The 27,960-nt window shown below is 45.4% G+C and overlaps 1 protein-coding gene across 2 annotated transcripts; it reads right to left on the bottom strand.

Annotated features, from left to right (window-relative positions):
• Positions 1-63: 63 nt before the first annotated feature.
• Positions 64-23,436, bottom strand: MFSD10 (major facilitator superfamily domain containing 10). 2 transcript variants are annotated; one of them, XM_032187409.1, is made up of 14 exons: positions 23,323-23,436; positions 20,995-21,184; positions 19,260-19,356; positions 16,855-16,958; positions 15,739-15,897; positions 13,789-13,977; positions 9,467-9,575; positions 8,370-8,481; positions 6,951-7,059; positions 5,151-5,241; positions 3,503-3,550; positions 2,237-2,326; positions 803-915; positions 64-724 (listed from the first exon to the last, which is right to left on the bottom strand). In XM_032187409.1, exons 2-13 carry the CDS (start codon positions 21,163-21,165, stop codon positions 809-811), a joined length of 1,386 nt encoding a protein of 461 aa, XP_032043300.1. In that variant the 5' UTR covers positions 21,166-21,184; positions 23,323-23,436; the 3' UTR covers positions 64-724; positions 803-808. The 2 variants fall into 2 exon arrangements, with proteins under 2 accessions (XP_032043300.1, XP_032043299.1); XM_032187408.1 differs by having other exon boundaries at positions 64-915.
• Positions 23,437-27,960: the final 4,524 nt, after the last annotated feature.

The raw sequence follows: 27,960 nt of genomic DNA, 5'->3' as shown, positions 1-27,960 counted from the left end.
CAATCTTGCTCAGGCAAGTAGCAGCAGCGATGTTTGGCTCAGATGAAGTACTGACCACGTGTGTACAACGTAACGGTTTATTTGTATTGCAAAAGGACAGTGGTTGGTCATCCAAAACATACCGTACAGTATTAGAAGTACAAAACATCTCAGTCATATATTAAAAACAGTCCACCTGTGCCAAAGTACCAGTCAGGCTCAGGAAGCCTGTAGTGTGCTGCTTGGTTTGGGTTTGATTGTCGGGCTTTAAGGCAGTTGATGCAGTTTTATGAGGTCCACTGAGAACTTGTGCAGATCTCATGATGTGTATAGAAACTCCCCATTAGACAGCTCTTGTCTGCTAGTGAAAACCAGGCAGAACTCCTTTTTGTGGCACCTTTGGGCAGTGGAGTTGCTCTGGTTTGTGCTCCTGACCAAAGCAGATGAGCAAAGAGCAGTGCTGCAGGGGGGGAGTTAACAGCACTGGGTGCTGGCTGTAACTTTGGGCTGTGCTGTGCAGCATGGTGCTGCTGTACTGCTGCTCTCAGCTTGCCCATGATTTGAATACTTTACTGAGCTGCGTGTTCTTGGTTTTCTATTTTTTTTTTTCTTTTCTGTTTGCAGAACTAGCCAAGCCAGCTGGGAGGCCACAGCCAACAGAATTCCCTGTGGAGGCTGCAAGAAATCTGAAGTCTGCTGTTGCTGCGTCTTTGCATCTGGCCTTCCAGAAGATCTTCCCGTTTGGCTGCTGGAGGCAGGTAGCAAGAATCAGGTCATGTGGTGGTTCTTAGAAGCTGGTGACAGTGCCGTGGTTACTTCCTACCTTTGTCTACTCCTCCTTTGTCTGCTGTTTTATAGAACCAAGTAAAATGAAGGGGATGAGGAAGAAAGCTCCACAGACAGTGAAGCAAACCTCTGCCCCTGCCAGCCAGTAGACTGAAAAAGAAACAAATTCAGGTTTTTAGCAGTTTTCCTTGCATATAAGTGAGCAGGCGTTTATAGCTCCTGTTCTCAACAACTTACTGATACAAAGGGAGAACATAGGTGTTGGTACAGCTAAAATCACTGAATTTTTACTGTATAATCTTGCACATGTTACAAGCAGGAGGTGGCTAATAGCACTGCTGGTAATAGTTCTCTTCCAAGGGAACAGCATGTTAAAGGTGGTTGTTTTACATGGGGTTTGTTCATTCCTGCCAGTATAGAAACCGGGGAAGTTCCTATTCACGTATTCCACTTTAGTTGCTTGGAAACTCTCACTCGTTGCCCCAGCACTTTCTCCGTGGCCATTCATACAAAACGCAGGGAAATCTAATGCTGGGGGGCACCAAGGGCACTACAAGTGCTGCACGCTGGAGCTGTTCTGCCATTTTGGTTTTGCTGTAAAGTCCAAAGCTAGTTTTTTCCTTCCTAGAAGTTCCCTGCACACAGTACCTGTGCTGAGGCACGGGGCAGGTGTTTGTGCCAGCGTGAGCCAGTTTGGCCTTTGGGTGCAGTGAGGGAAGGGGTGCTGGCTGTGCTCAGAGTTAGGGTCACTCAGAGTTCAGGCTCTGGTGCGCTGCACAGCTGCTTCCCCTGAGGGCCACTGGGCACAGCATGGTCACCGCCCCGAGCACCAGCAGCATCGGCCTTGTGGGGCTGCTTTAACCTGGTTTAGGGGTTGCTTTTAATGCAGCAGAATTCTTTTTTTTTGTATTGCAGATTATTGACTCGCCCTGCCTAATTCGTACACCATGGGGATGCAGCTTCGTGAGCTGTTAGAGCAAAGCAGCCCTTGCTCTCACTGACTTGTTTTCCCAGAGCAAGCCCTGGCACTGAGGTGGCCCTGCGCAGCAGGTATGGGTTTCTTGCCAAAAAGGCTGAAAATAAGCCCAGAAAGGGTAAGAGCTGCTGGTCAGCTGCTGGCTCCCACTGCGTGCTGGGGTGCTTCTCTGCCTGTGTAGCCATGTACTGGGATGGGTTAGTTTGATGCTGCTGAGCTGCCTAAAGAATCAGGCACCACCTTTGGCATCTCTGCTCATACAAACCTTTCAGTTCATCCACCAGGCTCCTGTTGAGGCTAAGAGGGGCCTTGCCTTGCCCTGGCCCTTTCCGTGCAGCTCTTAGGGCCATCTCCTTCTGTGAGGACTGTTTTAGGGCTCTGAGCTGGGGGCTGGGGTTTCCCTTCCTGATCTCCTCCCCTCCTCCCACCCCCAACAGGCTGTAGGCTCCCCGAGGGACCTTGGCAAAGGCAGGAAGGCAGAAGGGCCCCGCTCACCTGTGGCTGACAGGATCGGGCCCAGGGCCCTGGCCAGAGCCCCCAGGCTCCTCAGGATCCCCATCACTCTTCCTTTTTGGCCGGCAGAACCTGTGAAGGCAAAGAGTCAGTCACCAGGCTGCAGCTTTGTTCTGTCTGGGGCAGGGACAGCCTGAAGGGCAGGCACTGGGGCTCCTGGAGCCGGTTCTTTTGGAACTTCCAACTTCACAGTCACTGCCCAAGCTCTATTTTTTTTTCTCCCACAACAAGGTAAATGTGACTGTGTTATTAAACATTCTTGAAGAAAAAAAAAAAAAAAAAAAAAAAAAAAAAAAAAAAAAAACAAAACAAACAAACAAAAAAAAAAAAAAAAAACAGAAAAAGGCTAAAACCTTACCTTGTATAAAAGAGCTAAATCTGCTTCCCTAAATTTTAAAGTAGTAATTTTTTTTTTCTGCTGTAAAATACAGGTGCATGGATGCAAGTTTAAGTAAGAGCCACATGAAAGTCCTGGTTAAAAGGAAAGCCCTGCTTTTTTCCCTCAGCAGGCACTGTAGTGCTGGCAGCCTTGGTAATGAACCAGAGCTAAAGAAGGAGCTGGCTTCTGCAGGTGGCAACTCAACATCATCTGCCATACAGGGTTCTGTAGCAACCAGCACGACATCCAGCTCTTTTCCAAGGAATCGGGAAGAAATGATTTCACTGCTGGCAGATGGCTGCTGTCTCCTTCAGAGGCCCAGGCTCTTCCTTCCTCAGTGGCGTTTGTGCTCTTTGCCCAGGAGCCTCATTTTTTACCTCCTATTCTTGATCCTCTTAATCATGACCAACATCGTGGTTGCTTCAGGTTGACCCAGCCCATTGGAACAAACCAGCAAAAACCTGCAAAAGTAGTGTGCTCACCGGGCAGAGTTTGACTGGGCTGTCAAACTGCTCCTGCTTACTCTGAAAGGACTTAGTACACAGAGCTGACAGTTTTCAGAGCCAGGTACTGTCAGGTCTGGGCTTTCCTGTACTTCAGTGGGGGATGTTTTGGAAGTTCTCAGGGTCGGAATATTGTCTTCCCACCCCCAGCAGTCCCATCTGGCTTTCTTTGATTTTAGTGAAGGAGGCATTTCAGACAAGCCGCAGCCACAGTGCCCAGTCCAGCACGCAGACCTGAGGCCACCCCAGGACCCAGCTGTTCCTCTTGATGCATCACTGAACCTGAGGTCACTCCTGCGTTCGAGCCAAGTGCATACAAAGTCACTTACGTGCCCAGGGGCTGCCCCTCCAAGCAAGGACACTCACCATAGCCTGATACGACCGCAGACAAACATGGGATAACAATGGCAGCAGCTGGAAAAACACACAAAAGAGACTGTCAGCGACCAGCAGAGTTCAGCTAAAGGAGCAATCGCGAAAAACACGTGGCCTGAACTCATTACTGCTGCAGAGAAGTATGCTGAGCTCTGGGGCACTGCACCAACGATGAATCATACACTTTAATCCAGTCCAATAACAGAAACACCCCCCCGAAGCCAACCTGCACGAAGAGCCATGTGCTCTGAGCAGGTGTTTCCCATTACTGCTGCTCCTCTCCACTGGGAGAGGGGTGGGTAGGGCAGATCAGCTCAGGGCAGCTTTGCAGAGGAAGGGGAAGGGAATCGCTCACATTTCCCCCAGCCTGTGAGCTGCCGTACACAGAACCACGCTGTCCCCATGCACAAGGCTTTACTCACAGATGAAAGAGGCAGCTTGAGAAGTAAGACCGTTAAGTCCAGCAAGAGGCTACAACGTTTTTTAAAGAAAAAAGCCAAGAGCTGTTCAGCAATTGCTGCCCTCTTACTGCAACAGGGATCTTTTCCGCCAAGAGGGAAGTGCTTTCAGCATGCAAAGCAGAATCTTTTCTGGGAAGGGAAAAACGATTGGAGAGCAGGAATGATGGATTTGTTGCCTTAACTGCAGGCATCCTAATTTCTTGGGCAGGGGGAGGGAGAGGGTGGGAAAAGAGGTCTCTCCTGAGAGACCTCTCAGGATGGCTTAGCTAGGGAAGAGCCAGATCTAGTAAGATCTAGAGTTTGAAACCTGTCCACCACACGGCTGGTCCTAGGCAAGCAAGCTACTAAACAGATGCATTTTGTGGCTGGGAGTTTACTCTGAAATCAGTCTGCATCATGCAAAAGAGAAGTCTCCTTTCATAATTAGCCTCAGTTGAAGCTTCTCAACAATAGCAGCGTTGGGGATATCTGAAATCTTTTCTCAGATGGACACTTTGGTATGGCTCCATCGCTGATGAATCCAAGTTCATTCATAATTGTTTCCCAGAATAATGGCTTAAGTTGTCAGAACACTGTTTATGTAAGCAGTTATGCATCTTTGAAAACCATCTGCACTCAGCAAAAGCTACAGGGAGTTTATCTCCCTCCCTGGCCTAGGAGCCTGCAATGCAGGAGAGCAGGGCAGCGTCCAGCCCGCACAGCCCCGAGCCACGATGTTCAGGACAAGGCCGACCTGCCCTCGCCCTTGCTCAGCCTGAATCTTGCACCAGCCCTCACCGTAACATAGTGCAGCTCTCGGCAGCCTGTTGCCTAAGAAATAACGCAGCCACCTTTGAAACACAAAGAAATGCTCTCTTCTTTTCCTGACACAAGCTATTTTGAATATTTTGCTTCTAAGGTCTGGTGATGGGGGAAAAAAAAAAAAACAAAACAAAACACGAGCTCTGTAGTGAGATGGGACAATGAGCACTGGGGATGCTTCCTAATGTCACCACGGCAACTTCCTTGGATACAAACAACACGAGGAAGCAACAGCCACTATTCCTCCCGGGCTGTATAAAGAGAAACATCAACTTCTGCTGCTAACACCTTGAAACAGAAGTGTGTCTTTCTTAATTAATGAATAAATACGCGAAGAAAAATTACGTGTGCATAGAATTCAGGGCAGTTTGGCTCACCAAAGGAGTACAGCAGCAGTCCAACGCTCAGCAGGGTCACATTTGCAGCCCATCCAATTAACAGGAACGCTGGAATCAGCAGCATAATAGCCTGCAAAAATGAATGAGTCACACAGTTACATTTAAGCCGTGCTTGTTAAAGCCTCACTCCAGGTGTCCTGCCAGGTCTTTTCCCCGACAGAATTACACTTAAACCAGCGCGTCCTTCCCTCCCAAGCAGACATTGCAAACTCATCTGGATGGCCATGCATAAACACAATTCACTTCTCTGTTCTCTCCGTGCCACATGACTGCAGACCACATACGCACTGGAGTCACCTATAACACAGGCTGTAGCCTCACAGCTCATCTCCCACTTGAGGAAAACAATGTTTTCGCAGTTCTCTCACATGATCTGCTTTCTTTTCTGCCTCATTCTGTGCTGAACTGTCCAGAAATTTGGTTTCATCTCTTAATCCTGTGAGCTAGCACAAGATCAAAAAGCCTGTGTGCTACAGCTCCTTTAGTTTTTTTTTGCAGCAGCACTGGCTGATTCTAAGGGTTGTGTCAAACCCTCTGGAGTTTTTGGAGCCAAGAACAAAAAATGGGGGAATTCACTAGGAAAAAAGAAAAAGAAAAGGTTATTCCTCTATTCAAAGGGCCTGGATTTCAGCTCCCCTGTGATCTCTCCCTCATACACATTTTTTTTTCTGTGAAAACTGATCAGTTAAGACCTGCTGCAGGGTTTTAATTCCACTCCCACAAAATGCCTCATTTTGAAAACTCAGTGATTAATGAGACACCGTAACCGCTGTGCTAAGAGAAGCCACATTTGCCATACGATCCAGATCCATAAACAAAGCACCAGAATCACCGCAGCCAAAGGAGGAATTCCCACAAAAGCCACCCAAGCCACATGCATCTGCAGAAAGCGTGCCCAGGGGCCTGCAGGTTTCGGCAGGGAGCACGTGGGTGTTTACAAGAAGCAACTGGCCAGTTAAACTAACTGAGTATTTCACAGTAACTACACTTCCCTGTGCAGGAAAGAGGAAAAAATACAGAAATTTGCAGGGTGAGCCACAGTTTGCATAGACTGCAGTGCAGAGAACGTGGAGGAAGTTGGTGCAGAGGACAGAGCAGCACCAGTGCAGCAGCGTGAGTTTTCTTAGGGAAATGCTTCCCCTGTGACACAACAAACACATCGTTAGCTTTTGCCTGCCCGGGAGCAGGGTGGGGATGATTTCCCTAGCAGAAATAACTTTTGAGAAAAACCAAGTCAGTTCACCGGGCTGCAGTGCGATTTGCCACTGTTGAAATCACACTGGCCTCAGAGTAATGCATAATAAATGGATGGAGGCTTTAGCTGTCCAAGCAGACGTTACCAAGCAGCAACAGAAGTTCAGAAACGCTGGAAACCTGCTGTCCTTAGCTCCACACACAAACGCAAGTGACAAAACACATCTACTTGTCCCACAGCCTTAGTATAAGCTGCATGAGCTGTTCCCTGTCATCTCAGTGCAGTATCACCATCTCTAAGATGAAAGAGGCAAACACTGCAAACAGATGCACGCTTCTGTCAGAGAAACTTCTGCCTGTGTATTGGTACATGCTGTTGTAATATGGAAGACCACAACGTTGTAGACTAGAGGAAGATTTCTGTTTCTCCCTGCCCACCACTGAAATGAGACAGACAGAATTTTCTTTTGATCCGACAAGTACAGCTATAGCCTCCAACCACTGTTCGTTGCTCTTTAGACTGAAGATTAATGTATCAGATTTATGGGGGGAAATAAAAAAAAAATATATATATATATATTTTACCCTTTTTACAGCTTTGATTTCATTTCCTGGCTTGATTCGGCGAGCATAACCTCCCTGGATCACAGCCATTGTTATTCCAATAAAGAAAAACATCTTGCCCTGCTGCATGCTGTAAGGGAGGCAGAAACACAGGTTACAAAGTCATGCACAGAGCATTCCACCATCAGATGCACAGGTCCAGTGTAGACCCTTTCCTGAGCAAGACAGAGAATGCCTTTAGATGCTCACACGAGCAGCACAAGCTCTTAATACGCAGACATTAATTTCCACGACAGGCAAACAGAAAGAAGATGAACCCATTACTTAGAGACAGGACAGCTGCTGGCAAATACTGCAGAGGTCTCTAGACTGCTGCGATGTAGCTGAGTTGTTACTAGGGTGGCCCACGAAGAGCCCACACGTTACCTCGTGCCATGGCAAATCTCTGCCCTACGTGCAGGAGCTATTGGTTTGCAAGGAATGGGCACAGGCACGGTGGTGAGGCCCTGCACTGGGAAGCTTGCACTCTCCTTCCACCCTGAAATATTTCTTCAAGTGTCCCTTTCTCCTCTCTTATCTGCTGGACTATGTGGATGTTCTCAGCTAGAAGTTCTCACCTCTGTAACAAGCATGTTTGTCACACAGCCTGTACTGTCGGCATAAAGTTGAGTATCTCACTGTGTGGCTATCCTGAAAGGACCTTGCAGAAGCAGCCTTACTGCACTAGAAGACCTTTCCTTGTTGCACACACATTAGTTAAGCCACAAACTGTAATGAAAGACAGAAATGCAGAGATGAGACAAAATCCTGAGAGTCACTGAAAGGAAAGGACACACATACGGAATCGAGCTACAAGATCATGTTCCTGGCTGGGAATCTTCCTATGAGCTGGCAGGAAAAGTATTTCAAGCTGAGCTTCTTTTAGTGGATTCTGTTCTCTCTGCTCTAGTGGTTGACTAGAGGAAGTCAAACTCTCAGATGTAATGACTGTACATCGTACGCAGTGCCATCACATGGCTATCCCTCAATCATTCTTTTTATTTTTATTTTTTTTGAGCCTCGAGATTTGTCCTGATAGTGTAAAACTCTTCTGGGGAAGAAGAGAAAAGATTTTATGCTAGTCAATCAATACAACTAGCCCAGCTACAGATATTTCAGAAGCTTTAGTTTAATCTTGTGTATTGATTTTCTTTAGGTCTTAGAAGGGGTGCATTCAATGAGTATCTCCCGGGGTGATAAGCGGTGTGCCTATGTTTTCTTAAATTCTTCCCACAAAGCCCAATCATAAATGAATGCAATGGCTGGTTTTTTTTTTGACTCTTACCAACTGATGTTAGTAATAGTCTTCAAGCCTCTTTCTTGAAAATAAAAGACCTTAAATTAAGCTTTTGGAAAACAGCCTAGATGAAATACATGACGTGTCTTTTAAGCGCACTGTACCTGCTGAACTGGAATCTCTGGTGAGTAAGAAAACTCAGTGTATACTCCAAACCAGAAAACAGGAAGAGGTACAGGAAATACACCACGCCCAGCATTTTCAGATTCTGAAGATCTAAACGAACAAAACACCACAAAAAACAAACAGGGAGGTGAGGGGAGTGGGGGAAGAGAGAAATATGGTGGTGGTTTTCAAGCACTGCTTTAAAATATAACAGCAACAGTTACATGATAGCAATAGTTGTAGTGGACATAAAATAACTGTACAGGGAAAAGGTCTTTCCTCAGATGCTCATTTTAAATACCCATACAAGACATGCCATGAAATGGATTCTGCTCATTACCTTCCCTCTGGTGAGAGAAGAGCCCAGAAGACTGATCTCTCCCTGCGTCTCTGCTCTCCCTCATCCAGTCCAGTCCCTGTCCCTCATATTCGTACCCTCTGATTTCCTTATTTTTAATCAGCTCCTGTATTCAGTTTAATACCTTGGAATGGTTCTTTCAGGACTACACTGGCTAAAGCACAGCATCCCTTCTAAGCCATCTGTGGTCTTTGATAGATAGTCTTACTTGTTTTTCTGTGAATGCAGTGTTTAACGTGTTTTCTCCTAAGGGGGCTCCTTTCCTGATGCAACAGCATGGATGATTAGTTGGTGGACCCGGCAAATGTTGATTTATTTTCTATGCCTTAAATAATTTAATGTAGTGAAGTGCTCAAACCCTACATCTCCAAATCCTGAAACAAGAAATAAAAGCCCAGTCTAAAATTTCTTGTTCTGCAGCTTGGATCCGCATATTAACATGTCCCTTACTTATGCCTCGAGCTGTGTTTTTAAATCACTTCACTTCCTGCAGCCTACCCAAACTGCAGCCAGTGCCTGAAGAATGAGCGAGTAGCAAGTCAGAAATCCTCAAAAGACTAATCTAAAACCTCTTTTTCTGGGAATACGAGGGTCAGCATAAGTTCATAAATTAATAGGGTGGATTTTAAAGAGTTAGAGTACTGCTTCCAAATGGGTGTGACTAAAGTCTGCACTTAGAAACCATCCCCAGATACAAGAAGATACATAATGTAATACAGAAAGCAAGTTAACACTTACTCTTCTCTGAAGGGGATTCCTTTCCTCGGGTGACTGCAGAGAACTGAAATAAAGCCAGAGGACTGAGCAAGTCAACGGCTGCCTGAAATCCAGATGTCACAGAGGAGACCTGATGACAGAAAGAGGTTTATTTTAAAAAACTGATGTAATTACTACTGCAGGAAAATGACAGCAACAGTCAGAAGTGCTTCAATACCTACAAACATTACCTGAGATGAAACAAGACAACTGGCTTTGGGGTCTGAGCAACCCCCGATAACATCCCAGACCTCCTGAATTAGTTCCAACACTGTAACTAGAAGGTAGAGCACTGATAGCAGTTTTCACTGAAAACAGACTCCTTCCTGGGTTGCTTAAAAGGCAGAAGCAGCTCGTTGTGCACAGACTGAAGGTGGCTCGGTTTGGCTCCCTTTTTGCATCACCCTGCCTGTCAATGAACATTTACTGGGTAAATAATGGCACAGCTGCCTGCAGCCTCGTGGAAAGCCGGGGATTTGTGTGAGCTACAGGGCTGAGAGCAGTAGGTGCAGCAGCACAGCAGGTGACAGCCTGGAGTGGTACTGCTGGTTCTTTTAGCCAGCCAGTGACACCTCCTGGGGAAGCAACAGAAAATACCATTTCTAGAGAGATTCCTTAGAGAGATTTCTAGAGATTCTACACGCCCACGTTGTGTGGCTTTTTTAAGGGGAAAATTTATTTTGTAGCACTTCTGGTCCTCCTACTCCACACATCTCAACCTAATTATGCATCTAGTGACACCATCCCTGCTCTTCATCACCAGGAGCTTAGGAGATGCTTTAATTCCCTACAGATGTACGGAAAATGTTTTAAACTTTATTATTCTTCTTCTAAAATATGAAAAGCAAATATATAAATATACATACACACTGTGTAAATTCTTAAGGAAACATTTCCTTTCAAAGTAGGAGAATTTAGGCTGCCACTTTGCAGGACAGTCACAGGAAGATATAAGAGGGACTCAAGAATCCTAAGTAATCACATTTAGCATTTAATCCCCTCAAAACACTGCACAGGCTTCATCTGATGAGCTTCCTCCTCATCCCAGCTGGGGAAGGAGGAAGCTGCTGCCCCCTTTGATGCTGAGATTAAAGGGTAAATTACCAGCAGAACTTCAGCATGTGCCTTGAGGATACGTATGGACTGGGTTTAAAAAAGTGTGTAAACAAATCACCCTTTAAAATGGTACTAACACCGCCTGGCTTGTTTTGACAGTCTTCTGAGCATCCAACAGCCCAGCTCTGGAGTCCGTTGGTCTCCCACCATCAGTCAGATCAATATACCAGGCTGTTTTACATAGCCGTAAGGCTGCTGATCCACGTAAAACAAACTGGGCTGTTTCCCCTTCCACTGCATGTATTACAGAGGGTAAAAAGACACTCCCAAGAAGAAGTTTCCTCGTGCTTTTATGAGGTCTGTAAGAGGATTTCCTGAAGCTGGCTCATAGCAGTCCTCAGTTCCTGCATTTATTGGCATGATGGTGTTTGCAGTGCAGCACACAGAAACTGGTAACAAGCAACTCTCTTCAAGAATGTCTGCCAGTAATAAAAAATCTGCAGTTTGTAGCTGTTTTGAGTTATTATTCATGTCAGACAGGGTGCCAAGCTGCTTTTGTACTATAAGGCTGATTTTATTTATATAGAAATATATATATTTACAAGGTTGATTTTATTTATATGTAAATATATATATTTCTTTTAATCTTCTCCTGCCTTTGCCCTAGAAGCAATGATCTAGAAATGACTTCACCCACTGATTGATGAAAAAAATGTATTAGACCTGATGAAAGCATTTCACCACCCCCAAGCAGCAAGCACACACTGCCCATTTCAGGGAATGTCACCAGCTATGTGGAGTTCAGATCCTCTTCAGGTTCAAAATCTACAATGCTTTGTGTTTAATCTTCACGCTTATGACTTATTTTTAAAAAATTGCTCCCTTTCACTTCATAATCACCCAAAGCACCTCGAACATCAGACATTTCTCACAGTGTCTGTTTCCTGTTTTCCTCTAATGCAGAGACACTAAGTAACAAGCCTTGAAGTCCCAGTGTCTATCCAAACCAGGAATGCAGCCTGGGCCTTTCAAGCTCCAGCACCAGCACTCAAATCAGACACCAGAGAATGAAGTTGTAAGACCCTTCCTTCAGCAAGTCAGCCTTGATCATAGCAAGCTCAGCTAAAAATTAACTCAAAAGCTCTTAAAGGGGACAGACTCTTCTAGACACACTTTTATTCCTCCCTGCTACCAAGCAGGTCACAACAGGAGCTGTTTGGGCAACTCACGTAAGACCAGTGTCTCTGACAGGTGAAAGGTAAAACGTTTCCGTCACTCTTCACCTGAAAAACGCAGGGAAGAGTTGAAAAAAGGGGAAAAATGGTAGCAAAAACTCTGTTATCTTTGGATGAAAACTCATCCTTGCTCCCCCTGACCTCCTTCACCTTCTCTTTTCTACAAGTCAATTCCAACATAAACGAATGAAATATTTGCTCTTCTCTTGAGTCTCTTGGACTCAGTGATCCCTGTGGGTCCCTTCCAACTCGGGATATTCTATGGCTCTCCAGAGAAAAGGAAGACAGATAGAGAAACAGGAATATCATGAGAACACAGCATATTTCAAAGAACCAGATGTCTGATCCCGCTGACACACCTTCCTACCAGTTATCATTCCCATTTCCCCTTCTCACAGTTACGTCCTTCCAACACTTTCCACCACGATAGTGCAGCAGCCCCTGCTCCAGCTCAGCTCAGCCAGGAGCCAGAGAGGCTGCCAGCACACCTGCCCTTACCCAGTTATCAGGCGGCCAGGGAAACTGCTCCTCTTCCACTCCAAGTTGGAGGGATTACCCCAAAACCAAGCAAAGCAGCCTAACAAGAACAGTTGCAAATACCCTCGACCACACGAACTGCACGGGTCCACTACCCAAAGGCAGCTGGAAGGAAACGGCACAAGCACACTGATGCTGATCCCAATCATAAGCTCCAAAGCTGGAAAAATCACCATCTCATCAGCAATTAAACAACTTGTGTGCTTAACATGACCTCGAGAGGCACCTATAAATCTGCCTCATGCAACACCTACTGCTGCAGGGAGGCAGAGTCCCCCAGAGCAGGGAGAGAGCACCCAGTTTCTTATCACAGTTCAGTCACGATGACGAGCACAGATTAGCTTATCAGAACTCCCAAGAGGATAATGAGAGGGGGAGGGTACTGGTCAGGGACTGTACAGGAAGGCCCCGAAGCCATTTATCCCTCCACAGCAAAGGTGGAATTGTTTTCAGAACACAGATTCACCCTGCAGCACTTCCTTCCATAAACACGTTGCCGTCACCCCAGAGTGCAGCTCTAACCAGGGACAGGATTTTATCAGGAATGCTTAGAAGCAGCCAAATAGGAAAGAGGAACAGATGAGACATACCAGAGCTGTAAAAAAATAATAATAAAGCTGTAGTGTTTGGGAATACACACAAGCAACCAATTCCACATCTGACACACCCTGCTGGGAAACACTCAAGGAAGGTCTGAAGCTTTGCCCGGGCAGGAGCGGCGCAGACAAGTTTCCTGAACAGCATTTCTCCGTGTCAGCTAGGTTTGGCTGTCCAGAGACCAAGCATGATTCAACGTCTGAGAGCTGCTTAGAGGCAAGGGACGACAAGAAAGATCCAATCCAGCTGAAAACCTGAAATTGAATGTTTCCTCCAGATACCTAGGACTGAATTCAGGCTCTCCCACACCACCAGTCTTCCAAGAGACTTGTTATCAGATAGAAATATCTCGAACAATGTCTGATCACACAGTATTAAATCATGATGCTAGTACACGTTCTACCCCACAGATTCTAGCAGTTACTGGGTTTTAGCACATGTAGACATTTTCTCTCTGAGCTGTGCTGTCTTTCACAGATCTAAGAGTCATTGCTACTTCAGTGTTCAAAATAATCAAGCACAGACAAAATAACAGTTAAAAAAATAACCTGATGTATACTGGGTAACTGGAAATAACTGAAAATTCACCCTCTCCCTCCAAGGTTGCCATTAGTTTTTGGAAAATTCACACAACACCAAAGGCAGCAATTCATCAGCATGCCACCTATAAACAGGTCTCACGTTATGCTGGGCTAGGAGGTGGGGCCATCATACAACCACCTTGATATCAGCCTGAATAGCATGAAAACCTGATCCCAAGAATGAGCTAAATTCATGAGATACTGGCTCAGCCCCTTCTTCAATACTTCCAGTATTTCAACAGCTGTCAAATCCTGTTCTTGCAAGGAAGCCAGACCTTCGAATTGAGAGCTCATTTACCCGTTTTTCTTTGGGAAGCGTCTCCGGAAGCAGGAAGAAGATGAAAATTAAATCAGCCACAGCAAATGTGAGTGCTAACAATGCCGAATGACGATAGAAGACTTCTCCTTTCTCTGGCTCCATGGCTAGGTAAGCTCCAATCATGGGACCCAGGGTAAAACCAAGGGAGAAGGCAACACCAATCATTGCCTGCAACGACACAAATGCACATCGACACGTAGTTTTAGACACCAGTTTGTTCAGGTAGCTCAGTTTAAACCAGTTTGGATTCCCTGGCATGTGCCTTAAAGAAATGCAGACACACACAGAATGTAACCAAAGAGCACTGAGTGTGAAGAACCTGTTATTTCCAAATATCCCATTTCATTTTCTGCCTAGCCAGCAAAGCAGCAGTGACAAACTGCAACGTGGTGAAAGGGTATCTGAGGGACACCATTCCTTGTATGATGATGAGTGAAAGGAAGTTGGGAAGGGGAACAACAACTCTCACCTCAGGGATTGTTCAGCCAGCAGATCCAGCAGCCATAGAATAAACTTTTGTAGCGTGATGTCTACAGCTTCTGAATTGCTTTGGTAATTTCAGTATTAAGGATTATATTTCTGATAGAGCAAACAGGCTGAGAGGCTTCCCAGAACAACCTGAATCTAGTATATCTACTAAAGAGGATTTATTAACTTGCTGTGAAACTAGCACACAGGAAAAGAGGTAGAACCTGCACAGAGGAGATGGGAGTTTAACAGAGAGAACATGGATTTGAATAGTTTGTCTCAGTTCGGTTGCTTAACAACACAACAATGCAGATTTGGCTCATTTTCATTAAGAAACATTCAAAGACATACACACAGAGGCAGGACCCCAAACCATGCCATCCCAGAACACAATCCTCCTGCTTTTCAGTCTATTTGCCTTTACCTGTACTAAACTAAGAGGCCTGGGCACACGCAGGTGTGCTGACTCACCCCTACCTCCAGCCCTGTTTCAGCCTGCCCAAGCAGCATTCCCTCAGATAATGCCCAGCACACTTTGGGAACAGCATCAGTGAGGACTCTTCCCAGAAAGCAGAATGAACATGCCCACTCTGCTTCAGAAAAGATGAGGGAGTTAAACCGTGTGGATGTGAGCCCAAGCGACTTGCTCTCAAGCCCTAAAAATAAGCTGTGACCCATTTTATTTCCTAGTGCTGTATGGCTATCCTCCTCCAGATATATATTTTCTCTCACCAGGATTGTAATAAATTGTTTGGAAAATTCATTAGCTATCACTGTGAAATCCCCTCCCAAGACGCAGCTGCCCCACATGATGGTTTATAACGCTGCTAATAGAAGTTTGGGCCCCCGAGGCTTTTTTAAGATAAAAGATCTAACTGGCAATCCACAGGCAAAGCTCAGCCTGCAGGGTGTTTCCATCTGGTCCGCTGCCTTTTGGAAGAGGCAAGGGCAGCTGTTCAGCCCACTTGCTGCTCAGTCAGCCAAAGCCACATCCATCACCTGCTGAGCTCAGGTCCTGAAGGCACTGCATCATCCAAGGCAGGCAGGGCCATGCTGGGCACTGCTGCTGTGGTGCCACGGCTTGGAAAGGTGAGAAAAGCGGGTTGTCCTATAAGCGAGCTCCAGTTACTAAAACTGGGCCATTCTGAGATAAAAGACCTTTCAGTTCCTCAGCTAGTATAAGCAGGATTAAAGTTAGCAGCAGGAGGGACGGTTTTACCACTTAGGCAGGTAGCTTTTCAACCTCTAGGACATCTGCATTTCACTTGGAGGTGAAAGCCACCGACAAGTAGCGTGAGAGCTTACCAGCAAAGCCATCTGGCACATTCTCAAAAGCAAGGCAGTATGGAAGGTCGTGTTTTTGATCAATGAACACGCTGCTAAGGAATGTACTCAGAGCACCTGAAATCAATTAAAAGTTAGCCAATAAACCCAAACATCTGCCCCACAGGTATAACTCACCATGCCCTTGCTCCGTGCTTTTGGAGAGTGCAAGTCAGCAATTACAGCTGTGGAGAGGCTGACGTTCCCTTTGCTGATTCCACCTATGATCCTGGAGAGGAGAAAAACGCCGAAGGACCTAGAGGCAGCCCACAGTGCGTACGATGCCATCAAACCCATCTGCAGAAGAAAGAAAGGGTTCTTTATAAGGGGCAGGAAAGTTTTTCTTATTTCTGCTCTTTTCGCTGCTAAACATTTGATTTTCTTTTTCCATTCTTCAACAGCTGCTCCAAAAACTATGCAACAGAAATGCCTGAATATACTGATACTGTGCTATGTCCTGAACAGTGAAATAATAAAAAAAAAAAAGTAGAACCAAATCCATAAGAATTTCCTATAAATGAAGTAGTGAGACTACTAATAAAATAAAAAGCGTAAGAAAAGCTCAAAGGGAGATAAATCAGCCCTGGGCACTAAACCATTTTTTTACATCCTGCTCCATTTGTTTCCAACAGAATTTTGAGTTCAAAATAAGAATTCACACTTCTAGTCCTTTAATTCCATAATCAATCATAAGTACACATATATTTAGTTCACTTTCCACAGCCCAACAGAATAGCAGGCTTTGTACATCATTCACTGCCAAGTTCCACCATACTTCCACTGCTTCTGTAATTAGAACCCCAAACTCTGACTAGCAACAGAGAAAACTTCTTGGGGAAAGTTCATTTTTATAATAAATCCACCTTTCTTTCACTGCTACATAGCAACGTCTAACCAACAAATGCCAGGCTCTGTGAAATAGGTCATGAAGCAATCAGCAATCATCAGGCACTTGGGGAACTAAAATTCAGAGGGATTAAATCCGTCATTTGTGAACTGTGCATCTGAAGTCAGACTCTGATACACAGGGGTGAGAGGCTTTGGAAAATCCCAGACAGGCAGTTTGGTGCCTTCCATGTACAGTTATGGAACCTCAGCTTGAGCACTCGATTTTGGAAGTGTAGCCCAGTGACTTGGCAAGAAGAAGGCCACAACCATCAGACCTGGAACACCCATTTCCCAACCCTTTGTGCCAAGCACAAGGCCTTTAACTGTGCAGTGAGGTGACGTGACTGAACGCAGCACAAGACATACCACTGTCAGCAAGATGACAGGCCTTCTGCCCCAGCAGTCTGACACAGCACCGGTGAGGGGAGAGGAGAAAAACTGCAGGATGGAAAACATTGAGCCAATCAGACCTGAAAAAAACACAAAACATACGGAGATATCATTACATTTGCTGCTTTCATCTTAAATACAAAGCCAACCTGTTCCAGACCTACCACTCTGTTTGGTCTGTTAAAAACGCACAAATGTAAAATAACAGTGATAAAGAACAGCATGTCCCTGAAACCAAGCCACCCTCAGAACAATGATCTTCCATGGTTAATTGACCGAGGAGGCAATGGCACAGACAGGCCTAAGCAAAAGGGATAAGGTGGATGGGTTGCTGGTTACTTCACTGGTGAGAAGCTGTTTGAAACTCGCTGGTTATAATGGCATGGAGTCAGTTTGGGAAACACTGGAGAATCTGCAAATGTTTTCTGTTCCTAAAGCAGAGGTAATACAGCCTCGAACAGTCACAGTTCTTTTAAGAATTTTTTGATTGTTCGAACCTGATTCTGTCAAATATAATTAGCTTTTCTTTCCTTCTTATCATGGAAAGAAGGACACAAGCACTGCTGTTAGTGAGGCGCGCTAAGAGGTAGGAGTGATTCCAACAGGCTCCAAGAGTCTTTTGAAATCTGCCTCCAGCTTCTGTGATGTTTAATTCCTCTTTTCTCTTGCCATCTCCAGCTTCACACGCTCATTAATTTGCACTACACTCTCAACAAGCAGGCAGAAAAATGTCTTGCTGTCACAGTTTTTGCTCCAAAGGAAAAACTGGGTTATACGTCTCAGATCATTCAGTTATCAAAGCTAAAAAAGGCTGAGGAGAGAGAGACCACAAGTACTGCTCCCAACGACTTTAAGGGAGGCAGAATATTGATGCCAAACACCTTATGGGCAAAAGTTCCTTATGATAGCTCAAAAGCCCCCAAAGCCCCCTGCACAGGTGGCAGTCTGAGCAACAATGAAGGACAGCAGAAAATATCCTGCATTGGCCTCTGTTTAACATTACAAGTGTAATGAACCTTTCCACTATAACCATTTAAGGTGCAACCAGCAAAGATGGGCTGCGACAGCAGTTGACTACAAGTAAGTTGGTTTGTCCATCCTCCCAGGCTCCTGCAGTCTTGGACAGCTCTCCAATGACTTAGCTCCACTCAACCTGGCAGAAAGCTAACCTAGATAAAAGAAAAAGTGTTCTGCTGGTATAGAAAATTAGGTGGATCACTAAGAGGAGCTGTCATCAAAGCCAGCAGAAGAGATGGAGTTAAATGTGGCAGATGCCAAGTCAATGCAGCCACCTCGTCTACATCCTCGCTGCCTGTGGATGTCAGGTAATTAGTGACCATCCCATCATTGCTCTGTACTGCTCCTAAACACTTTTCTCCAAGAGAGAAAGCAGCAAGGGACACCAGCTTCTTTCCCAAGCCAGTTTATTTGCATGTTCCCAGTTACACGTTATACTTTCTTTGAAGAGCAAAAGGTCAGGTGGGTCCCTCCGGAAGGAGCAGGGAGATTTCTCCTTCCCCTTGAAAACAACTGAGCCAAACCAAGCGATACAGTGCTTCCAGGACACAGCAAGAAAAAGGAAAGGCAACGAGTTGGACACGACTGGGAGCTCCCTGCCCCTTGTTTGAACAAAGTCTGAGGCTGTGAGGAGCAAGGAGGAGCCTTAGAGCCAGGTCTCAGAGGAGACAAAGTGATTTAAGGGATTAAAAAAGTGCAAAAGGGTTTAAAAAAACTATTTCCTACCATTCAAAGCCAGTAATCTGACTGAAAACGAGCACTGGATTTCCGGCACTGCTCCTACAGGAGCTCACCCACACCAGGGTGTTCTAGTGCCAGCAAATGCTTCTTGACCCTACAAGTCAGCAGCCCTACTGCATTTAATAGGACTAATGAGATTTAGAGGCAGTGCTGCACTCTAGCTGCCCAGGGGGAGGTGGGAATTGAACTCAGGAGCTCCTAATTCCAGTGTTCCCTACTGACTGGTCTCCAGTCACGTGCAGATCAATTGTGAGGGGAAAAGAATTTTTGGGACTGGGCAGGGAAGAGCACAGCAGGCTCCTGACCCTCAGCTGGCAGTCTGACAACAAGGAGCAGCAGGCCTGCATTTCTGAAGCACAAATTAGGATAATTCAGGTTAAAATGGACCCCTGGAAGGCACCTACTCCAACCTCCTGCTCACAGGGTCAACTCTGAGGTCAGACCAGAAAACATTCAGGGTTTCGTCTGGTCAGAGGCTGAAAACCTCAGAGAATGGAGAGTAGAAAACCTCTTATGCTCTCTGTATGTTTTTTATTTTTTGTCAATCTCCTCATCATTCCTCACAACATTGCAAATGACTCGAAAGCAAGGCAGGTTTTGTTTCAGCTGTTTAAATTCCATACCTCCAAACAAGACACTGTTGTATTTACGCCCGGGAGGCATCCCGACCATCTCCGCAAACCAGTCCACGCCACGTTGCAACGACAAGTAGAGTCCATCCTGCAAAACAGAGGGATGGGAAATAGAAGCAGGAGGAAAGATGCTCTGCTTTATTTTCAAAGACATTTCCCCCCAGTATTTCGTGGTTGACTGGTAAGGCTAAAAATAGCTTAAATTATGAATGCTAACAGCAACAGGTAAATGAGCGTATGTGTTTGGGTGGGTGGATGTCTGGACTACAACTTCCTAAAACTATCAGGCATGCTACTTGCTAAAACCAAGACTAAACAACAGCGGCATGTCCCGTATCCTTCAATTAATAAAGCAACCGGGGAGACACTCTATCCCTCTGTGTATAGATAATTTAGGCTGGGAAAGCCAGGGGTCTGTAGGTCCAGAAAAGAAGAAGTGGTAAGAAAAAGAATAGCTCCAGAGAAAAGGAGGGGGACTTGAAAAGAAGGGGGCCCTAAAAAATAGGGTGAAAATCCTGATGATAGGAAATACGTTGGAAGTAAAATATTCCGGAGGTCAGAGTCCATGGTTAGGGTTGGAGACACGGTAGGAGAAAACACAAAACCTACAGCTGCAGTTGGAGGCGGGCTGGAAAAGGGTTCTGACTTAGAGGTCTGGGCTGAAAAAATAATTCTCCCCTGACAACTTCTTCTTGTCTGGTAACACCTGAGAATGGCAACTGGGGGCAGCTGCACGGCTGGGAACCACCGTGATCTTCTGCCCCAAGTTCCCAGAGCAGCAGCCACCTCCCTGCTAAGAATGAAGTTGAAACCTGGTGAACCTGGTGCTGGGGGTGGGAGCAGACAGGATTTCCAAGGAGGGAGACCCCACAACCTCTCTGTGCAGCCTGTGCCAGGGCTCCATCACCTGCACAGCACAGAAGGGCTTCCTGAGGGGCAGAGGGAAGCTCCTGTGCTCCACTTTGTTCCCAGTGGCCCCAGCACATGCTGGTTCCTGGGGTTGTTCCTCCCCAGGTGCAGGACTTTGCACCTCTCCTTGCTGAACTTCAGGAGATCCTTGTCAACTCACCCCTGCAGCCTGTCCAACAAACCCAACCCTTAGCTATCTCTGGTGAATGAATTATAAAAACCGCCTTAGGGATTTTTTGCTGGTACCACTGCCCTCAGCAGCCAGATGATAAGGGAGAGATTTTGCACACAATTTCCATTTAGAGCACAAAATGCATTTAGGCATCAGTGTCTTTGTTTATCAAGACTGGGGGACTCCAAGTTATCAGCTAGATACAAATGCATATTTTACTTCAGCCAGATCTCCTGTATCCCAGTTTCAGAACTAAACCTCCTCTTCACAAAGCAACACACGCATGATACATGAAAGCATCTTTTGGAGATGAAGGCGACTGCAACAAATGATCAAATGAAAAGGAAGAGACAGGGCCAGCAGAAGGTAAGTACAAGGAACAGCCCCTAGGAAATAACTGAATTTTCCCCCAAAACAAATCCCTCACTTTAATGAGATAGCAAGAGGGAGGAATCTTATACAAGTTGACCAAAAAAAAAAAAAAAAGTATTAAAAAATCACTCTTCAAACAGTTTAAATGGACTAGATGTTATTATTCTGCCTACAACTAATTAAGTTGCCCTGAGACAAGGGAGTTTTCTTCCTCCCTCCACTAAATATCTCATAGCTAGCAGTTCCAGCAGGCTGGCCTCCTCTGTGACGTACCTGGGTCCGGCTGTAGTAATCGAGGATGGAAGGGAACAGCGGCAAGATGAGAGCAAATCCCAACAAGTCGATGAACAGTGCCAGGAAGACGATTGCAATAACACGATTGCTGTTCTGCTCCAGCTTGTCGTTGACGGAGCTGCTGCTGGTTTCTCCCTCTCTCAGAGCCATGCTCACAAGTGCTTTGATTCTAAAAAATGACGTTTATAGCCAGTTAGCAGGAGGAATTTTGCAGGCCTTTCATAAGGATATCTTGCTGATTCTTCTCACTTCCTGCAGACCTCACAGCAATAAACGTAAGCTGTGGCTTTATTAAGTTACCTCATTTTCAAAGGGAAGATGGCTCAACTCTCTGTTCTGGGTTCTTAGCTCAACACCAAGTTTGCTCTCATAAAAAAGCAGAAATGAGGGCAATCAGATTACAAACTCTATTACAGGGGTATCCCAAATAAAGCATAGAACAAAGAAGCATTTAAAGTTTGTTAACATGCAAGAAAACTTTCCCAAAATGTTCAATCCAGTATTACAGTAAAACAGATAAGAAAAGGCGCTCGTTTTGATTATCCCCGTTCAGGTAACTAGGAGATTATTTATACTTTCAACGTATACAGAAGTCAGTCGACATTCTGCAAAACTTCCATTTCAACAGATATTAAAAACAAGGAGCAAAACACAAACCATGAATCTGCAAGCTTCAGGTTTGTAAAACATTTTCTCAGCCATAAAACAATGAAATCCTTTCCACTGCAAAAATCCCTGAACACTTGTTACGCTAAAAGAGTAAAAATGGAAACCAAATTTCATCCAACTGAAAGTCATTCAATACCAAAATATTAATTGACTTTAATAAATCAGGACTGAAAACTATTTTTTTTAATATAAATTCTGTACAAGGTATGACATACCATATTACGCATACAAGGCACTGTGCATGTAAAATCATACCACTCTAACTGAAGACCATAACACTTTGTTATGCTAAGCTATAAACTGCTTTGTTTTGCCAAGCTATAAATATTTTCATGACATTTCTCTACTTGTGGATTCAGTTTACTTGTGCTGAAGCAGCATGAAAGTTCAAACACGATGAGGTAACCATGGAAGGGGGCCACCTGCAACCCATTTATTAAGCTGTTGGCATTATGCTTTTAAATCTGCCAGAGAACAGAAGGGTTTGGTTATGCTGAGGAGCCTTTTATTTAAAATGGCATGTCCTCCCCACTACAAATATTTAGCATTTTTTGTTTACCCAAAGGATATAAGAGTATCAGGAGCCCACAGCAGCTATTTGTTTAGACAAAAAGTCTCTGGCCCTGGGTCTACCTGGCCACGCATTACGGGATGGGTTCATCGTGGAAGTTTCTATCCTGTTTCTCTCACAATTTGGCTTTTGTACCAAGGTAAACTTTATTTCAGGATTACTTACGCAGGGCAACATCCTTTACACCTCCCTCTCGCTGCTGTTTCAGCTAGCGTGTGGCTTGAACCTCTCGCTGCTAGCACTGACCTTTCAGCTAGCTCCAGGTCTGGCAATGTGGTCACAGTTTCCCTTATGCAACATCCCAAAGCACTACACGTTTCTGCCTTTGTGCTCCACCGGTTTTGTTGTTCAAACCTCTCCGTATTTTTTAGTTAGGCAGGAAACCACGAAACACTTTATAGACCCTGGCACCCTGTCAGCAAAAACAAAACGCTTCACCTCCACCATGGCATCTGAGTCCTGTGGGACGAGGTTTTAAGCGGCGGGGGAGAAGTTTTGGGGTTTGGGGAAGTTGTTCCTTTGGACATGAAGTGTCCCTGACCCCTCGGCTCTGCCTCTCAGTGACTCCAGGCCTGTGTCTGCTGGTTCCTGCCCTGGCCCTGTGCTGATGCCCGGCATCGCTGCGCCTCTCAGCCCTGCAAGCAGGGATGTGGGCTCCGGCAGCAGGGCGAGCTTCATCCTTCTGGTGTTTTCTTACCCCTGCTTCCTCCTTCTAAGATTGCCCGGGTCTGGCTTCACCCGCTTAAGCCTTGGGAAGGCTTCTCTGGCTCCTCAATGCAGTCCTGAACCGGGTTAAGAGCCGGATTTTCAACCAGGAAACGAAAAAATCAAATCAAATCTCAGATCAGGGAGGAAAGAGGGGCCTGCGAGAGAGAGAGATGGGGGCGGCCGGGCAGGGCCGCGGCGGCGGAGGGCGAGGAGCCGCCGTCCCTCCCCTCCTTCTCCTCAGCGGAGCCCCTGGGACCTGCACCCCGCTGAGGCGAAGCCGTTCCGGGCTCTACCCCCCCCCCGCCCTCCTCCTTCCCTCCCGTACCACTGCGGGGCCCGCCCGGCGCCGGGCCACCTACCGCTCCTCACGGGGGGAGCCCTCCCGGAGCCGTCCCCTGGGGATGCTGCGGGGCTGCGGCTCCAGCCGGGCTCTCCCCGGCTCTCCCCGGTTCCCTTCCTCTTCCGGCAGGGGATGGAGCCGCTCCCGAGGCCCCGCAGCGGGTGCCGCCGAGGAGGGAGCCCGCCCCCGGCCGCCCGCCTCCCGCCGCCCCGCTGAGGCGAGCCCGCGGGGCCGCCGCCATCTCCCTCCCTCGCGGCGCTGAGGGGAGGCGAGGGGACTGCCCACCTGCCGGCATCGCCCGGCCGCAGTGGTGCCGAGGAGCAGCGCTTCGAGAGGCTCTTTGAGAGACGCAGAGTAATAAAAGACAGCCCCAGCTCTAGTATATGATGAGTTCTGCACTTAGGGGCATCTCGTACCACACGCTGCAGCAGTTCTTTCTCGTCTCAAAGAGATATTTCTTTTAGTGAGAGTCATAGAATCATCAAGGTTGGAAAATACCTCCAAGATGATCTGCTCCAACCATCCCCCTACCACCACTATCATCCACTAAACCATGTCCCTAAGTAAGTCCATCCTTTCCTTAAACACCTCCAGGGACAGTGACACCACCACCTCCCTGGGCAACCTGTCCCAATGCCTGACCACTCTTTCTGAGCAAAAATGTCTCCTCAACCTAAACCTCCCCTGGCACAACTCGAGGCCATTCCCTCTAGTCCTGTCACTAGTTACCTGTGAGAAGAAGCCGACCCCAGCTCCCCACACCTTCCTTTCAGGTAGATGCAGAGAGCAATACCGTCTCCGCTGAGCCTCGTCTTCTTTAAACTAAACAACCCCGGTTTCCTCAGCCACTCCTCACAGGACTCATGTTCCAGTCTCTTCACCAGCTTCATAGCCCTTGTCTGGACACATTCCACGGCCCTGATGTCCTTCTTGTACTGAGGGACCCAAAGCTGAACACAATACTCGAGGTGCGGCCTCACCAGAGCTGAGTATGGGGGGATGATCCCCTCCCTGGTCCTGCTGGCTACACTATTCCTGATACAAGCCAGGATGCCATTGGCCTTCTTGACCACTTGGGCACACTGCTGGCTCACGTTTGGCTGCATGGCATAGCACTGCATGGGGTTGTTGTTGCCAAAGTGCAGGACTTGGGACTTAGCCATGTTAAACCTTGTCCCACTGGCCTCTGCCCAACAACCCACCCTGTCCATGTCCCTCTGCAGGGCCGTGCTACCCTCCAGCAGATCTCCACTTCCCCTCAACTTGGTGTCATCTCCAGACATACTGAGGGTGCACTCAATTCCCTCATCCAAATCATCAATGAAGATATTAAAAAGAACACACTCATTCAAAGAAGAGAGGAACGTTATTTCACTAGTTGCTACACAGCCGTGTTGCACAGCAGCAGTTAGTCGTGGCTTTGATAAACCCAAATTTTCTGGTATCTGACTAACAGAAAAAAGTAGCTGCAAAGTTCAGTTCCTTTTTGAAAAGAGCTGTTCCTCAAACAAACTGCTCCTTTAAAACATTAAGGTTTTGAACAGAGAACATGAACAAATTTGGTATTAATACTACTGTCTAACACTGTGTCTGGTGTCCAACCTGCCTAAATAGAATGTGTGTATATGGTTACAAGTGGCCTGAAAGCATCCAGCTTCATAGTTTTAAGTACTTAATGATTTAAAGCAAATTAGTACAGGTTTTGAAAGGCCTTCTTGTTCCCTTTCAAGTAATATAGCCTGGATGGCGGTGCGGACTTATTAACACATGCATGAGAACCTCACACTCAACAATGTGTCTGTCACGGATTCCCCAACAGGTTAGATTTGGAGGAGCTTATCTAAATGCACCATCGGGATTAACTTGCTAATTAGGTCAAATAGGGAGCTGCCATTGCCTTGTGCATGTGAGTATTTATATACTCAGTTTGGTGTGAGGAAAGGAATTTAGTATGTATAGCACATATTCTGTAAATTTAAGGATTCTGTAAGGATCACTGCTGATTCAAGATTCTGTTTTAAGGTGCTCTGGGGTAAGTATGAATTATCATTTAATGCCTAAAAAATATATTTAGATATATTATTCTGGCTCTGAACCATTGCATATAACCAAGCAGGAACCACCTGAATTCAGATGTATTTCAAACAGCAAAAGCAAAACAAATGAAAAAACCACAACTTTTCCCGTTACTAAACCTACCAACCTAAACATTTTCTGAGCACCGAGCCCAGCTGCATTACTGCATTCAACCATGTCATACAATCCTGTATGCAAGCACGCAAAGAGAATTTTGGCCCTGCAAGTAAATAGCACCTCACAGTCTCAGACAATGAATAATACTATTATGATTAAGCTGCCAAATGCTTTATGTTGTGGGTTTTATTTTTCCCAAATGCCCAGAAAGAGGAAAGCAGTCCCAGCAGTTCCTATGGCTGAACAGGCTACACTACCAAAGACATCAGCCTCTGTCCGGTAGAGCTGTAGGAGCTCAGGTTTTGTTTCACGGTAAACAATACGTGCTGAGCTTAGTGCAGCCTCGCTAACTCCATACAGCAGAAGCTGATGGCAAAGAGTGATGGCTTACACAGAATATGGTTATAGCAAGGTAGAGAACTTCTGTAAGACATGACTGAGAACATCAAACACCACAATAACTTTCAACTGACAACAAAAAGACCGAACTGATGATAAGGAAGCCTTTCATACTGTCGTAAATACGGTAATTTATGCAGGTTCTTACTCAATGCTTTTATTCTCACACTGTTCTTTACAGTATTCAGTTTCAAGGTAGCTGTTCTCTGGGACAGCTGATGTTTACAGACAAATTACCTTGAACAGTCAGCTGAACTAAAGGCAGAATGGTAATTTTCCTCTTTTTTGTGTCTCATAACTTGATTGTAGTTACAGAATAGTTTCTTTTTTTTTGGTGCTAATTAATAACAGATTTATAATTCATAACAGATGTGTCACAAAGGGCCTCTAATGACAATTCCCACTTTAAGAGCAACATTGCAACAAGAATGTAATGGTGAATGCAACTGTGCTCAAGAAACTTGATGAGAAAGAGTTTGGCTTTGTTGTCCAAATGCCCAGACCTTCTTACCACCTTCTATGGTACCATGGCACCACATCTGCCCAGCCATGGTAAACTATCAGAGCTTACTGATCAGTATAGAGGCCAGACAAGCTGATCCTGCATTCCTATTCATGTAAAACACTACACATTATGCACCACTATCAATATCGGTTTTAATATATCATAAAACTGTGAGTAAATATTGACAGTTATTTGTAAAAGTGCATGCTGTGATTTTCATTCAGCATCTCAAACACATCTGGCATTCCAAAGCAGTCATGTAAATTTATCAGCTGAGGTTTCCTTGTCCTTTATCTTTTCTCCTCAGCCCCCTAAAATAATCCTGCTCATTGTTCCAATAAACGTCTTCTTCCACAGACACCATCATCCCATCCTGTGTCTCTCTTCTCTTTCTTTCTTACCTCCCTTACTGAGGAATAAGCAGCTGCAAGTGGTATCAAAAAATCACCGCCCTGGGATCAAAATGCAGCTGTCAGCCTCTCTGTGATTCTAATACCCTGCTGGGCAAATCCTCTGGAGCTACTTACTGTTGGAAAAAGAGTCAGATAAACTGTAATACTTTTTTGTCAGTTTATTTGTGCAAAGAACAAATATACTAGGACTAAAACTGCGGACTGAAAATGCTGATTTATAGTATGAAATAAGAAGTTAGTTCCTTTCTCATTGTTTCAGTCTTAAGTTCTTGGCTTGAGCCAAGAAGTTTTGTTTTTAAAGATAAAGTTAATCTACTTTTTTATTATTTTTTTGCAAAGGAGGAAAGAAAAGCTCCATACTGTGCCAAATGGAAATAAAACAGGAGGCACACTAATCTTCTGAGATCTCTTTGAAGTTTAGCTTTACTGATGTTGGAAAGGCTAACTGAAAATATATTTTGTTTTCAGAAGAGTGAATGGATTTCAAACATAGAAATGTTACTTTTATGTGACATGACTATCTCCCCCACTGGTACTTAGTATTCAGACTGTTTTAACACTTCATACAACTGGTTTTGTAAGCCAAAAAATCTGACGATATTCACATTACCTTGTTACAGCTATACTGGGATTCACTGGAAGCTATTTTCTTCAAATAAAGTGCCTTTTTCTTTTTAAGAAACATCCATAGGTAAACCTTTGACAAGTCTTGTCTTTCAAAGAGAGCTTTGTCATTAGTTTAAATGCAAAGCTGGAGTGTTTCAACTCCTCCCATCCTAGTTTTAGTCCTCCTTCCAAGTCTCATTTGAAAAAACAAAAAACAAAAAAACACCATAAACATGATGTTTTAAGCCAGTCTGAAACAACCAGTCCTATCTGTTAAATCAGATTTACTGCCAGTGTTTGTGTCTTTCTTCATGAACAGTAGGGTAAGTGTTGCCATTTCTGAGTTATGCATGGGCCAAAACATAGGAGATCAGGTCTAAGAAGAGTATTTGAAAATGGAAGGATATTTTTGGTTTTGTTTGTTTGCAAAGAACCTTGGCCAATTATTTCATTCATTCCACGATTTTCTTCATAGTTTGTTCTTTACACTGAAACATTACTGTGAAATGGGGTTTCATTTTTGTAAGTTTTGCAAGAAAAT

This window comes from Aythya fuligula, chromosome 4 (assembly GCF_009819795.1).
Source record: "Aythya fuligula isolate bAytFul2 chromosome 4, bAytFul2.pri, whole genome shotgun sequence".
Classification (NCBI taxonomy): domain Eukaryota; kingdom Metazoa; phylum Chordata; class Aves; order Anseriformes; family Anatidae; genus Aythya; species Aythya fuligula.
This window is presented reverse-complemented; position numbering and strand designations above follow the sequence as displayed.

Coding starts and splice junctions, on each gene's coding strand:
- MFSD10 (XM_032187408.1), bottom strand. CDS start 21,165: ATGGCTCTGAGAGAGGGAGAAACCAGCAGCAGCTCCGTCAACGACAAG. Junction 19,357..20,994: donor ATTACTACAGCCGGACCCAG/GTACGTCACAGA, acceptor TCTGTTTTGCAG/GATGGACTCTACTTGTCGTT. Junction 16,959..19,259: donor CAACAGTGTCTTGTTTGGAG/GTATGGAATTTA, acceptor TGTTTTTTTCAG/GTCTGATTGGCTCAATGTTT.